Consider the following 14,709-nt stretch of genomic DNA (forward strand, 5'->3'; position numbering starts at 1 on the left):
AGTCAAATATTATAATGAAATGTACAAGGACCTGGAGTTATAAAACCCAAAGGGAAGAACATGTTCAGCATTTCTTAAGCTGAAAGAACTGAAGAAAAAAATTCAAGCCTCTATTTGAAATATTAAAAGGTCTTATGGACAAAATATTGAATGATGCAAAAAGCATCCAAAGAAGGAATACACAGAGTCATTGTACAAAAAGAAATGTTGGATGTTCAGTCACTTCAAGAAGTAGCGTATGATCAAGTACTAATGGTACTGAAGGAAGAAGTCCAAGCTGCACTGAAGATATTGGTGAAAAATAATGGTCCCGGAATTGACAGAATGCAAATTGAAAATCTTTCAACAAACAAAAAAAGCACTAAAGTCAGTCACTCATCTATGCTGAGAAATTTGGGAAAAGATCCATATTTGGGCCCAATCCAAAGAAATATGACACAACGAAATGCAGAAATCATTGAGCAATATCATTAATACTGCATGCAAGTAAAATTTTGCTTAAGATAATTCAAAAACAGCTGTAACAGTGCATTAACAGGGAGTGCCAGAAGTTCAAGCCAGATTCAGACGAGGACCTGAAATGAAGGATATCATTGCTGACGTTCTATGCATCTTTGCTGAATGCATTGTTGACTATGCAAATGCTTTCGACTGTATGGATCATAACAAGCTATGAATAACATTGTGAAGAATGGGTTTCCTGAACACTTAATTGTCCTCATGGGGAACCTGTACATAGACCAAATGAGATGATGGAATATGATAGCTCTGTAGGATAAGCACAAACTGATTGTTCAAACCCATTGACTCAGAGGCACTTAAAAACAATGAGTATCTTTTCATGTGATTATTGGCCATTTGTTTATCTTCTTTGGAGAAATGTCTATTCATGTCTGTTGCCCATTGATTGAGCTGGCTTTCTTTTTGATGTTAAGCTGTAGGAATTCTGTATACTAGATACTAAACTCTGATCAGATATATGGTTTCCAAATATTTTCTTCCATTTTGTAGGTTGCCTCTTCACTTTCTTGATTAAAATCCTTTTATATATACAATTTTTAATTTTGATGAAATCCATTTTGTCCTTTGTAATGCACAGTTTTTGGTATCATATCTAAGAAATCATTGTTGAAAGCTAGAATCCGAAGCATTGATGATGTATTTTAAGAAAGAGTTTTAAGATTTTCTTTTTTTTGTTTTATTTTGAGTTTTTGGGTGTGTGGGTGGCTAGGAGTAAGAAACTGGGGTGAGACATAATATTATGTCTAGGTCTAGGCTAAGCCTAGAACTTCATTTAATGTTAGGTTTATGGTTAGGATTAGGACTAGGGTTAATGTTAGGATTAAGGAGTAGGGCTTGGGCTAGGAGTAAGTCTTGGTCTAGTTTTAGAATTGCAGTTAGGTATATTTTTACTTATTTTAATGATTTTTTTCTTTGAACTCTACTTGATTTCCTCTTTATTTGTGGCACTGTGGGATAAAGCACTGGACTACAAGGTTGGTTTGAACTATAGGGTCGGTGGTTCAAACTTACCAGCCAGTCCTTGGAGACTGTATATATGGTCTCTCTGAGTTAGAATGAGCTCAACAGCACCTAACAACAACAACAGTTGTTTTGTAGGATGGTTTATGTTATTGTTGATGTTGCAAACTGGTATCTCTGGTTCCCTATAACAACAACAGAGGTTTGTTTTACTTTGGATACTTCTGTATCTGGGTTAAGTGCTGGGTGCTATCTCATGTATGTTAACCTCAGGTTGGTATCTGCTCTTGTTGGTGTTATTTCTAACATTTAGGTTGTTCATCTATTTTGATAGATCAACATATGGTGTGAGGGCCAACTTCATTCTTTTTCAGAAATCCAGTTATTTCAGTACCATTTATTAAAGTAACTATTCTTTAATTTAATGGATTTAGCAATCTTGCTTTAAATTAATTGATCGTAGATATATGGATTTATTCTCAGTTCTATCCCATTGGTCAATATGTCTGTCATCATACCACTACTGTTTTTGTTGTTAAGTGCTGTGAAGTTGTTTTCCACGCATAGCATTTCCAAGGAGTGATTGGTGTGTTTGAACTGCTGACCTTGTGGTTAGCCATCTAGTCTATATCCCACAGCACCACACCAGGACTCCATTACCAATTTTGTTGTTAAGTGCCGTTGAGTGGATTTCGACTTTTAGCGACCCTGTATAAGATTTCCGAGGACCGACTGTTGAGTTTGAACCACCGACCTTGCAGTTAGCAGTTCAGTGCTTATCCTACAGTTCCACATCAGGATTCCCCATACCAGTACTACAATATTTTTATTACCGCAGCTTTATAATACCTTTTTGGAATCAGTATAGTGAATCTTACTTTGTTCTTCTTTTTAAAGATTGATTAGACTATTCAGAGTCCAAATAACTTTTGAAGTCTGTATATGAATGGTTCTATGGGTTAATGTGCTGACTGCAAGGTCCATTCGAACCATAAGGTCGGTGGTTCAAACTCACCACACACTCCTTGGACACCCTATACAGGGTTGCTATTAGTTGGAACTGACTCGATGGCACATAACAACAACATAAATGGAATTGTTTCCTTATTTTTCTTTTCACATTGCTTACAGCTGATTTTTGTATTGCCTTGTACCCTGTCACCTTGCTGAATTCATTTACAAGCATTAGTAGCTTTCTTGTGGATTCTTTGGGGTTTTCTATATTTAGGATCATTTTGTTGTTGTCATGTACCGTTGAGTTAATTCTGACCCATAGCAACCCTGTATAGGGTTTCCAAGGAGCAACTGGTGAGCTTGAACCACCGACCTTGCATTTCAAACGACTTTGCAGACTGACGCATTAGCGCACAGCGCTACACCAGGATTCCGTTTAGGATCATAATCATCTGCAAAAAGGGAAAATTTTACTGTTTTCTGGTTTGGATACCTTGTATTTCTTTTTCTTGAGTAATTGCTCTGACTAGGACTTCCAGTGCAATATTGAGTACAAGTTCGTGAGCAGCACCTTTTCTAAAGTTGAATGAACCACCCACCCTTGCATTCCTGGGATAAATCCCACTTGATAATAGCGTATAATCCTTTCAGTATGCTATTGGATTCAGTTTGTTAGTATTTTGTTAAGATTTTTGCATCTGTGTTCATAAGGGATGTTGGTTGGTGGTTTTCTTTTCTTACAGTGATCCTCTGTCCTTACAATTGTTCTGTTTGAGCCCATTGTTACTCCCAGTGTGTCAGTTCATCTCCTTTGGGGGTCCTCTTTTTCACGGACTTTTTGCTTTCTTTGCTGTCAGGTTAATGCTTACCTCATAGAATGAGTTACAAGTGTTCATTCCTTTTCTGTTTTATGAAAGTTTGTTTGCTCATAGACTTTTATTTATACTATTTTAACCCTAAAACTAAACTTTATTTTAGGATTAAAAGAAAACATTTGAAACACTTCTGAATGTTTATTGGCTCATGTGACCTTTTAGTAGGTGTGAATGAGAAACTTGGAAAAGGTCTGATTTGTTTAGTACTGGTTGTTTCCCTTACCAAATATATGATTTTAGAAGTCAGGTGTTCTCTCAGCCCCTGTCTCCTACCCTAAAAAACAGGGCATGCAGTTTCTCTTTTGCCTCATCTTACAAAGGAGTCCTGGTGTGGCGCTGTGGGTTCATGTGCTGGACTGCAAACTTGGTTCAGAAGGTGGTTCAAGCTCCCCAACCACTCCTGGGAAACCGTACACAGGGTCAATATGGGTAGGAGTCCACTTGATGGCCTTGACACTTAAGCAACAATAACAAAAGATTGTTATAAAGACTACGTGGGGTGTTCTTCTGAAATGAGTAAGATTTTAGAGAGGGAATAAAGTTTCAAATCGCCAAGAGATTAAGGTGAATTCATATCAAACTTCTAAGTAAAAATGTATATATTGACTTTCACCTTTACCGATGCTTTAAATAGTATTTATATGCTTCCTTATTTAACTTAAAAAGATTTAATGGTGGTATGTTTGGATGAATATTAAAATGTAAGTTTTACTTCCCTTTCAAGTACCATAGATTAGCAAGCATTTGTAGATTGTTGAAAGTCCTTGGCCATTGATGATATCTTTATATTCTGGAAAGAGTAACAAACGACCCAATGGAGGAACATATGGTCAGAGACACAACATATCTTAAGAAAATTCAAACAGAAATGCTAATACATGCTTATAGGAGTTGCACCTATAGTCACTGACTCAGTTAATGTTCTTATTTCCAGGAATCCACGAATTGGTCACCTCCCCTCTTCTAAAAAAAAAAGCCAAGAAAATAAGCCCATGGCTGGAATGACTGTAGATTTTATTATGAGATTAAAGGATGTTATTGTTAGTTGCCACTGAGTCAGTTGTGACTCATGATGGACCCGTATGTGCAGAAGAGAATTGCTCCATAGGGTTTTCCAGGCTGTGACCTTTTAGTGGATCACCAGGCCTGTGTTCTGAAGTACTTCTGGGTAGCTTCAACTCTCCTAGTTGAATGCTTAGCCATTAGTGCTACCCACAGACTGTTAGTATGTATCTTAAAAGTAACAAAGATATTTGGTTTCATGATGCATTTGTGGGGTGGTTTTTTTTCTTTTCCATTATTCCACAAACTTTGTTTTTTATTTTATTTTCTTTTTAAACTTTTTATTGTCACTTGAGTGAAGTGTACAGAACATGCCATCAGCCCCATTTCAATAAATCATACACTTGGTGTCATTGCAATGATTGCAATCCCTTCCATATGCCATCAGTTCACAGTATTTTTCTCTAGTCACTTTAGCTCTTGCCCTTCTCCCTGTGTCTTTCCTGCACCAGCCTCCCTCTTGTTGTATATTGTCTTCCCCATATCTCAAGTTAACATGCATCTACCTCTGCCCAGTGTATAATTTTCCCTTCTCTCCCATCCCTGGTAATCATCATAAAATGTTTTTGTTTTTTTTAATTGTTATTCTGTGAGTTGAACAGTATGTCCTCATCTTATGTGATGACTTAAGTACACTGCAAATTGAAATGATATCTCACTGTAGAGCAGACTGTTTTGTTTCTTTGCGTGCTTTTTTTTTTCAATTTAAATTTTCTAGTAAATTTTACAATCTAATTTCAAGCCAGTAATTAAAAAACCTGCATGTAGAACAAAATGAGCTCTACTACATAGAAATTAGTTGTATAATTATTTTAAGTAGCGCTCATTTATGAATAATTGACTTTGAATGGTTACTCAACAGCCAGCATCCCTGTTTCAAGCCATGGAGCTATATTCCTGATGGAATCATGCCAGTTTTCTGGAGGGTAGTGTATTGGACATCACAATTTTTAACATGGTAAGTGCCCGTGGAAGATAGTTTGTAAAATTCTGGCTATGGTTAAAAAAAAAATTTTTTTTTAAATATATATACATATATGATTTGTTTTTCAATAAAGCATCATATTTAAAAAATGTATCCCAAGTGTCATTTGTTACTGTTTTTAAGTACTTTCCTTTCTTCTAGCTCTGGTCACTCCCCTCTTAAAAAAATAAAAAGAATAAAAAGCAGCAAATGAAAGAAACATACAAATAAAAACAAGAAAAATAATTTTTTTCTTTGTCATTCTCTCCTTCTAGTTATTGACTTTTCTCTCTTTCCCTTTACAGTGCAGTCTTCTTCCAACCCCATTACCACATGAAACTGCTCTTGCTGAAGTCTTCATTATTCCCTGGTACTCTTTCTGCCTACTTCACCTGATTTTCTGAATTTCCATCATGGGTTCCACTTCTCTGGATCATGTCCTAAATGTCCCTTCTTTTTTTTAAAAAAAAAAAAAAAGTTTTATTGTGAATTATGTGAGTTTACATGGGAGAACATTCATCCTTTACATTCATCCTATCGTATTTATCGTTACATTGCCTTAGTTACAATCCCCGCCATGCATCATCAACCAACTAAATGGTACACCCCACAAGCCTGCCCCCTAGTCATCAAGCACACAGCCTCTCTCCCTCTCTGGGTCTAGCGTCCCAGCCGCTCCATCTCTCCACGTCATCATCTCTGCCTCCATCTCTGGGGTCACTGCTTCTCTTGGTAGGGTCCCACACTCCACTCTTCTCCCTTGATGGTCCCAGGGACCTCTACTTCTAGACTGCAGAGGCAACCACTCCTCTCTTTTTGCTTCAAAATGTCTGCCTTTACATTTCCAACCCTCACAGTCAGTCCTGATAATAATTATTCACTATTGTACCACATGAGTGCTATCTACATCTCCTTTCATCAGCCCCACCCAGACAGATTGGATACTACTCAATGGAAATTCTACCTTCCTCTGTGCCCGCTGCATCTAGGCTCCCTCCTGACACTTGTAAGCTAGTCCCTTCTTGCCTTTGTAGCACCCCCTCTCCCATTTTGGGTATCCAATGTCCAAGTTGCCCATCCCTGCCTACCCTGTGTATTGAGGGGGTGGGAATGATCCTTGCTGTAAAGATTTGTTCCCTCTTTGGAGCTACTGCATCCATAGGTGTAGGTCAAGTTCATCTAATTGTATCAGATTACTCCAAATGTCCCTTCCTTGATCATCTTATTACCTGACTCTCCCTACAGAGCTTTAATTATAATCATGGTCTCATTAACTAGTAATGCTTCCCTCATCTTTCGATCTACCTTGCTTATCTTGGTCTTTCTGGTGAGCACCAGACTTACACTTTATCCACTGCCTGCTGAGCATCTCTTAGATAGCCTGTAGGTGACTAAGCTCTAAAGCAAGTGAACATTGCACGGGAAAAAGCATACAGTAGTGTGGTGCCCACATACACGCATGCTCAGTAATCTCAGCTGAACCCTTCACATTGCCTGACTTCTTTGGTTTTCTAGTTTGCTTGCCCTCCTATTTTCCACAAGAAATGTTTCCAGTCACTTCCAACTTGTGCTAACTCCCTTTGTGGTTTTCTGTCTTATTCTCTAAAACCAATTACCTTTACTCTTCGTAGATGACTTCTACCTCACAGTGAAAGTAGAAGTCATCAGATGGCGATTGTTTTAGCTTCCCACCAACAACCCTATTTCCTGCACATTCTTTCCCTCCTAATAGAATCACTCCTGTAAAGCCACTCCCTCTTCCTGAAATATGGATCTATCCCAGAAGTTCTTGTTACTTATATCTTCCCATTTTAATTGTTGTTGTTAAGTGCCATCAAGTCGACTCCGACCCCAAACGACTCTATATAGGGTTTCTGAGGAGCAGCTGGTGAGTTTGAACCGCCAACCTTGCAGTTCAAACGGCTTTGCAGTCTGGCGCATTAACCCATAGCGCCACACCAGGACTACCCCATTTTAATTAGGTATGCATAATTCTCTCATCCTTAAAAAATAAATAAGAAAGAAAATGTCTCTCAAATCATATCTGCATCCACCTACCTAGGCTACTCATATCAGCCAAATTTCTTTTTCAGAGTTTTTATTTCTTCAGTTGAAGTGTAAGTTCTTCAAGAAAAAGAATAGGTTTGTGTTTAGTCTATTTTTTAAAGTGAACGTTCCCATACAACCACCACTCAGTCACTACCTCCCTGCAAAGGTAACTGGTATTCTGACTTCCAAAGCTATTGTTTTATTTGCCTCTTTTTCAACTTTGTACCATAGAGTTATACTCACACAGCATGTGCTTTTTGTCACCTGGCTTTTTATGCTCATGGTATATTTAGGAAATTCACCTTGTTATGTTGTATGTAACAGTATTCTATCCTTGTTCTTTTCTGTAAAATATTCATTTTTGGAATATAGCACATTTCTCCTACATTTTAATAAATTTTCTACATTCTGTGTCTACCATTTGTGCATTGTTTCCTCAGCCTAGTGTACCCTGGTTTCTAACCCTTCTTCTCTGCTCACACTTGCAGGTCCTTGACTAACTTGACTCCTTGAAAGAAGTAGGTTCTGTTTTCTGTCTCCACTTTCAGATACTTTCCTCTGTTTGTTTCTACTCCATAGCTCTTTGGTTTTCTTCCTTGGCTCTCTGTTGTTCTTTCATAATATCCCTTGACGACTCCTCCTTTACCTCGTTCTCAAAAGTTGATATTTCTCAATTCTTTCCTTTTCATTATAAATATTAGCCCTAGGAATCTGAGCTACTGGCATAATTTCAATATCATTGAAGTTGTGATGATGATTACACACTCTATTTCTAGTCCTCTCTACTCAGCTCTGAACAGGGATCACCAACTACTCCCTGCACAGTTCCTTATGGATGTCTCCTAGCTACTTCCAAGTGAAGCTGTTGACAATTGACCTTCTCCCCTCCTCTTCATTGTTCTATAGATATAGATCAAACTCTTCATAAAGACTTGGAAGGCCTTTTTTAGACTCATTGTTAACCACTCATATGATTGCAGTTGATATCCACATTTATTAGTGGTGTGGTGCTGTGGGTTAAAGCATTGGACCACAAGGTCAGTTTGAACTACAACATTGGAGGTTCATATCCACCAGCCACTCCTTGGAAACCCTATACAGGGTCACTAAGAGTCAGAATCAACTCCACAGCACTTAACAACAATATTTATTAGTGAAAAGAAATACATATTAAAATTGAGATTCCTGTGAATATACTACTTGAGATAATGCAAATATCAGTTGTTTTGTTATTTTAATCACATTTTTTTTTTTTTTTCCTAACCATCTAGGATTCTGTTACCCTTCATGCAGTCATATGCAAGATCGGGAGGGTTCTCCATCACTGGGAAGATCAAAACTGCACTGATTGAGAATGCAATCTATTATGGCACCTATTTGCTGATTTTTGGAGCATTTTTAATTTATGTAGCTGTAAATCCACATTTGCACTTAGAATGGTAAGAAAAGTAGTATTCTTAATATTGTATCTGTATGTACTTTTTTAATATTCATTTTTATCATTTATGTGGGTAGATTTTTTATGAAGAAACAGAACACGTTATGTTTTATAGATTCCCTAAAAAGGTATCTAAATAATCCATATTACTAAAAAACAGAAAATATAGAATGACATTTTAAATGTAATTTTTCCACAAACTTTTTTAAGCACCCTCATAAAGCTGTTAGACAAATAGCTAATACATTGCTTAATATTTTTGTTAAAAGTTTTTACTCATAATACTTTTTGGCATAGAATTTCAAATTTTTTATATAATAAAATAATTTTTTAGAAAATTGTTTTTCACAGTTGTTAAGTGTGGGTGAGTGGATTTTGACCCCTAGTGAGCCAGTATAGGGTTTGCAGGAGTAGAAAGTGTGGTTATTTTTCCCAGTTTGTGCTGACCGTAGCTTCAGGGCATGTTTGTCTTTAATGATGCATTAGGTTTTTGGACATTGGGATAAATGTGGTATCTGCATTATGCTCGTGACCGATAATGTGCATGAAGAGCTCAGTCTGAAAATACAGGACTGGAGTCGTAGTGACAGATCTCACTGCTGCAGTGTGAGATTTGAGTTTCTTTTCTTCATCATGAAGTAGAATAAACAGGTCACACTTCTCTTGGTTAGTGTTGAATAAGAGAGCACCTAATGAAAAATGTGTTCTCAGCAAAAGTATTTACAAAGGAGCTTCAAAAAGTTTCTGGAGAAATTCCATTTTCCTTTCACTGTATTTTTTCATTAACTTTTTGAAGCCTCCTCGTAGATATTTTTACCATGAATTTTCCTTGATTCTACTTTTAGCAGCAGGGTCCTGGTAGTCCTGTAGGATAAACACTGGACTGTTAACCTCAAGGTGGTTGTTTAAACCACCAGCCGCTCCTAAGAAATCGTATACAGGATTGCTATGAGTTGGAACTAACTTGACAGTACGTAACAACAACAATTTTAACTGAGTGGAAGCAGTGTTTCCTATGTTCAAGTCCATCTCTGTAGTCAAACTAACTTCGCAGTAAAACACACAGATTGTCTGGTATTATTAAAAGAGTAGGTAAGGATTCGATTTATATATATATATATATACATAATCTTACCCATTCTTGAGGGCAGTTTTCTGAAAAAACATCTAATATTAGTTTCATTTTTACATTTTGTAGGAAGAATTTATCCCAGCATGCTGCTCACATTTTCTCTTTCTTAGGAACCAGCTTCAGACTATTGGGATAGCTGCAGCAAATACCTGGGGTCTGTTTCTCCTTGTGTTGCTGTTGGGGTATGGCTTGGTAGAGATTCCTCGGTCATACTGGAATGGAGCAAAAAAGGGTTATCTACTTATGAAGACTTATTTTAAGGCAGCCAAACTGATGACAGAGAAAGCAGATGCAGAAGAGAATTTAGAAGACATCATGGAGGTGAGCAAGTTGAAACCTTACTGGCAGCACTGAGGAAATTACATGTCATCCTCTTTCAGTCCTTTAGATTGACACTTGGCAGTATAAAATCCTGCAGGATGGCTCATCCAGGATAACTTCCTGTTGGCAGTTGAGCCTCACGAGGTTATCATCTTCCTCTTCCAAGTGACAGAGGTTCAGTGAGTATATAATAAGCAGTGAGGGTTATGCTTGCTATCTTGGGTAACTTTTAATAGTGCCCACATTGTTTCTCAACAGTATCATAAATGATTCTTGTGTGCCATCTAGTCCATTTGACTCATAGCTTCCCAGTATGACAAGTAGCACTTCCCCATAGGGTTTCTTAGGCCATAATCTTTACAGGAGCACATTACCAGATCTCTTTTCCCATGAAGCTTCCAATAGGTTCAAACACTAACCTTTCGGATTTCAGTGAGTGCTAGCCCAGTATACCACGAGGGCTTCTTATCCTAGATTAGATAAGTTACATGGTTACCTGTTCACATAGAGGAAGCCTGGTGTGGCACTGTAGGGTGAGCAGTAGACTGCCAACCACAAGGCCGGTAGTTCAAGCCCACGAGCTGCTTCTATACAGGGTTGCTCTGAGTTATAGCTGACTTGATGGCACTTAACAATAACAGTAACAACCCACATAGAGTAGAAAATGCATTTCTTCCTGAAACTTTAAGCCAAAGAAAACTCACTAAGTTTGGAAACTTCTTTAGAGAATAATTTACATTGGCAATTTATAAAGTTTTGTTTTTGCTCTGTTATCCTAATAAGGTACTTTATTTTACTTACTTGTAAAATGCAAATGATTTGAAAGAACTTCACAATGTTGTTCAAAAGATACATTTCCAATAATGTACCTAAAAATTTAGAATAAATTATAAAATGCTGTGATGTTAAATAATGTGGTTATGAATTTAAAAAGATATTGTTATAGGCACTTTATATTTTTGCTACTATGTGAGAATATGGTATTCTGATCTTATTACTCGCAAGCTTAAAACATCATGTCACAGATTTTTCATTCCTGTTAGAATAATCTCCAAACTGTCTTAAGGTGTTGTTCTTGTTGTTAAGTGCCGTCAAGTCGATTCCGACCCATAGTGACCCTGTATAGGGTTTCCAAGGAGTAGATGGTGAGGTTGAACTGCTGACCTTGCAGTTGTAAATCGACTCTGACCTATAGCGACCCTGTATAGGGTTTCTGAGGAGCAGCTGGGGAGCTTGAACCTCCGACCTTGCAGTTTAAATGGAATTGCAATCTGGTGCATTAACCCAAAGCATCACACCAAAAAATTGTTGTTGTCAAGTACCATCGAGCCGGTTCTGACCCATAGCAACCCTGTATAGGACTTTTGGGGAGCAACTGCTGAGTTTGAACCACCAACCCTGTGGTTCAAAGCGACTATGCAGTCCAGCACATTAACCCATAGCACCATACCTTGTTTATCTCGCCAACCTTAGTCTAAGTCTCTGTCTTCCTCACATTTGTCAATTTTGGTTGCTCAAATTAGCTAATGATGGTGAAATAGTAGTGTTAGACACATACTCTTTGCCTAAGATTAAATTTTGGTTCTTCAGACTTACTAGTGGTGATGATAATAGCAAACAAGTATATAGATTTACTATCTGCCTAAGACTCTGTAAAGAGGCTGGAGTCCTGGTGTAGCACTGTGGGTTAATGTGCTGAACTGCAAAGTCAGTTTGAACCACAAGGTCAGTGGTTCAAGTTCACCAGTTGCTTCTTGGAAACCTTATGCAGGGTCACTATGGGAACCGACTCTACGACACTTAACAACAACAATCTAAAGAGGGAGAGTAGAAATAGACTACTGCAGAATGTTTAGCCACTGAAAACCTTATGAATAACAGTGGAACACTGTCAGATAGCACCAGGATATTGAATATTGAAATATGATGAATAGCACCAAAATATTTTCAGATATATTGCCAAAAGATGAGCCCCTCAGATTGGAAAACACTCAAAATACAAGTGAGGAAGAACTGCCTCCTCAAAGTAAAATTGACCGTGATGACACAAATGGAGTAAAGATTTTTGGACCTGCATTTACTGATGGGACACAACTAAGCATGAGAAGAAACAGCTGTAAACATCCATTAGTAATTGGAACTTGGAATGTACAAAGTATGAATCTAGTAAAATTGGAAGTTGTCAAAAACAATGTAAACATCAACATCCTAGGCATTAGTGAGCTGAAATGGACTAGTACTGGCCATTTTGAATCTGATAATCACATAATTTACTATGTCGGGAATGACAGATTGAAGAGAAATGTCATCATAGTCATCATTAAAAAGAATATTTCAAGGTCAAGCTTGTAATACAATTCTGTCTGTGATAGTATGATATCCATACACCTAAAAGGAAAACCAGATAATACACTGTTAATTCACATTTATGCACCAACCACTAAAGTCAGTGATGATAAAATTATAGAAATCTACTGACTTCTTTAATATAAAATTGATCCAATAATGCAATCAAGATATACTGATAATTACTGCTGATTCAGATGCAAAGGGTGGAAACAAAGAGGAAGAATCAGTGGTTGGGAAATATTGCCTTGGTGATAGAAGTGGTCAAGATCATGTAGTGGTCCAGAATTGGTCAGTCAAAATAAGGCCAGGGCAAACTGTGGAACAGACCACCGATTGATCATTTGCATGTTCAGGCTAAAGCTGAAGAAAATAAAAACAAGTCTACAAGAAGCAAAACCTTGAAAATATCCCACCGGAATTTAGAGATCACCTCAAGAAAAGATTTAATGCATTTGACACTAATGACTGAAGACCAGAAGAGTTTTAGGATGATGTCAAGAACGTCTTATAAGAAGAAAGCAAAAGGCTTCGAGAAAGCAAGCATGCAAGTAAAGGCCAAAATAAATGTCAGAAGAGACTCTGAAACTTGCTATCCCATGTAGAGATGCTAAAGTAAATGAAAGAAATGAGGAGGTAAAAGAGTTGAACAGAAAATTTCAAAGGGCAGCTCAAGAACACAGCTCAAGAAAACAAAGTCAAATATTATGGTGAAATGTGCAAAGATCTGGAATGAGAAAACCGAAAGGGGCAAGAACACACACTTCTCAAACTGAAGGTAACTGAGGGAAAAATTCAAGCCTTGTCTTGAAATACATAAAGATTCTTTGGGCGAATATATTGAAAGACACAGAAAGCATCAAAAGAAGGATGAAGGAATACATAGTCACTCTATGAAATGAAAATGGTCGATGTTCAACCATTTCAAGAGGTAGCATGTCATCAAGAGCCAATGATCAGATAGCACCAAAATATGTACTGGCAAAGAACAAGACTCTGGGAATTGATGGGAATACAAATTTAAATCTTTCTGCAAATGGATGTAGCACCAGAGGCACTCACTCAACTATGCCAAGAAATTTGGAAGACAGCTACCTGGTCAACTGATTGGAAGAGATTCATATTTGCGCCTATCCAAAGAGAGGTGACCCAACAGAATGCGGAAATCATCGGACAATATCATTAATGTAATAATACCAAGTGAAATTTTGCTTAGGATCATTCAAAAACGGCTGCAACTGTACATTGACAGGTAACTGCCAGAGGATCAAGCCAGATTCAGACATGGCATGGAGAGGAACATCATTGCTCACATCAGATGGGTCATGGCTTAAAGCAGAGAACACCATAAAGATATTACCGGTGCTTTATTGACTATTCAAAGGTTTTTGACTCTGTGGATCAAAACAAACTATGGATTACATTGCAGAGAAAGAATATTCCAGAACACTTAATAGTGCTCCTGAGGAACCTATACATTGACCAAGAACAATTGTACACTGAACAAAAGGACACTGAATGCTTTAAAATCAAAAAAGGCATGTGCCAAGATTGTTTTCTTTCACCCTACTTAGTCTGTATATGCAGATGACGAAACCTTGCTTGCTGAACGTGAAGAGGACTTAAAATATTTACTGATGAAGATCAAAGAACACAGCCTTTGAATGGGTTATACCTCTATGCAAATAAAACAAAAATCCATACAAATGGACCAATCAATAATATCAAGATAAATGGAGAAAAAAATTGAAGTTGTCGAAGACTTCATTTTGCTTGGATCATCAATCATCAATACTTATGGCAGCAACAGTCAAGAAGTCAAATGACATATTTATTGCATTATTCAGATGTGCTCTGAAGTGTTCAAGAGCAACGATGCCAGTTTGAGGTCTAAGGTGGGCCTGACCCCAGCCATGGTATTTTCAGTAGCCTCATATGCATGTGAATATTGAACGGTGAACAAGGAAGATCATAGAAGAATTGATAATTGTGAGATATGGTATTGGAGAAGAATATTGAAAGTCCCATGGACTTCTAGAAGAACACATAAATCTGTGTTGGAGGAAATACAACCAGAATGCTTCTT

The 14,709-nt window shown here is 37.5% G+C and overlaps 1 protein-coding gene across 1 annotated transcript in view; it reads left to right on the plus strand.

The window, feature by feature from the left end:
- Positions 1-14,709, plus strand: part of LMBRD2 (LMBR1 domain containing 2) — a 75,162-nt gene that overhangs the window by 2,577 nt on the left and 57,876 nt on the right. The window contains exons 3-5 of the mRNA XM_006876553.1: positions 5,236-5,331; positions 8,658-8,825; positions 10,067-10,277. Of these exons, the coding sequence (XP_006876615.1) occupies positions 5,236-5,331; positions 8,658-8,825; positions 10,067-10,277 (475 nt within the window). The remainder of the gene's footprint in view (positions 1-5,235; positions 5,332-8,657; positions 8,826-10,066; positions 10,278-14,709) is intronic.

Source organism: Chrysochloris asiatica, unplaced genomic scaffold (assembly GCF_000296735.1).
Source record: "Chrysochloris asiatica unplaced genomic scaffold, ChrAsi1.0 scaffold00390, whole genome shotgun sequence".
Taxonomy (NCBI): Eukaryota; Metazoa; Chordata; class Mammalia; order Afrosoricida; family Chrysochloridae; genus Chrysochloris; species Chrysochloris asiatica.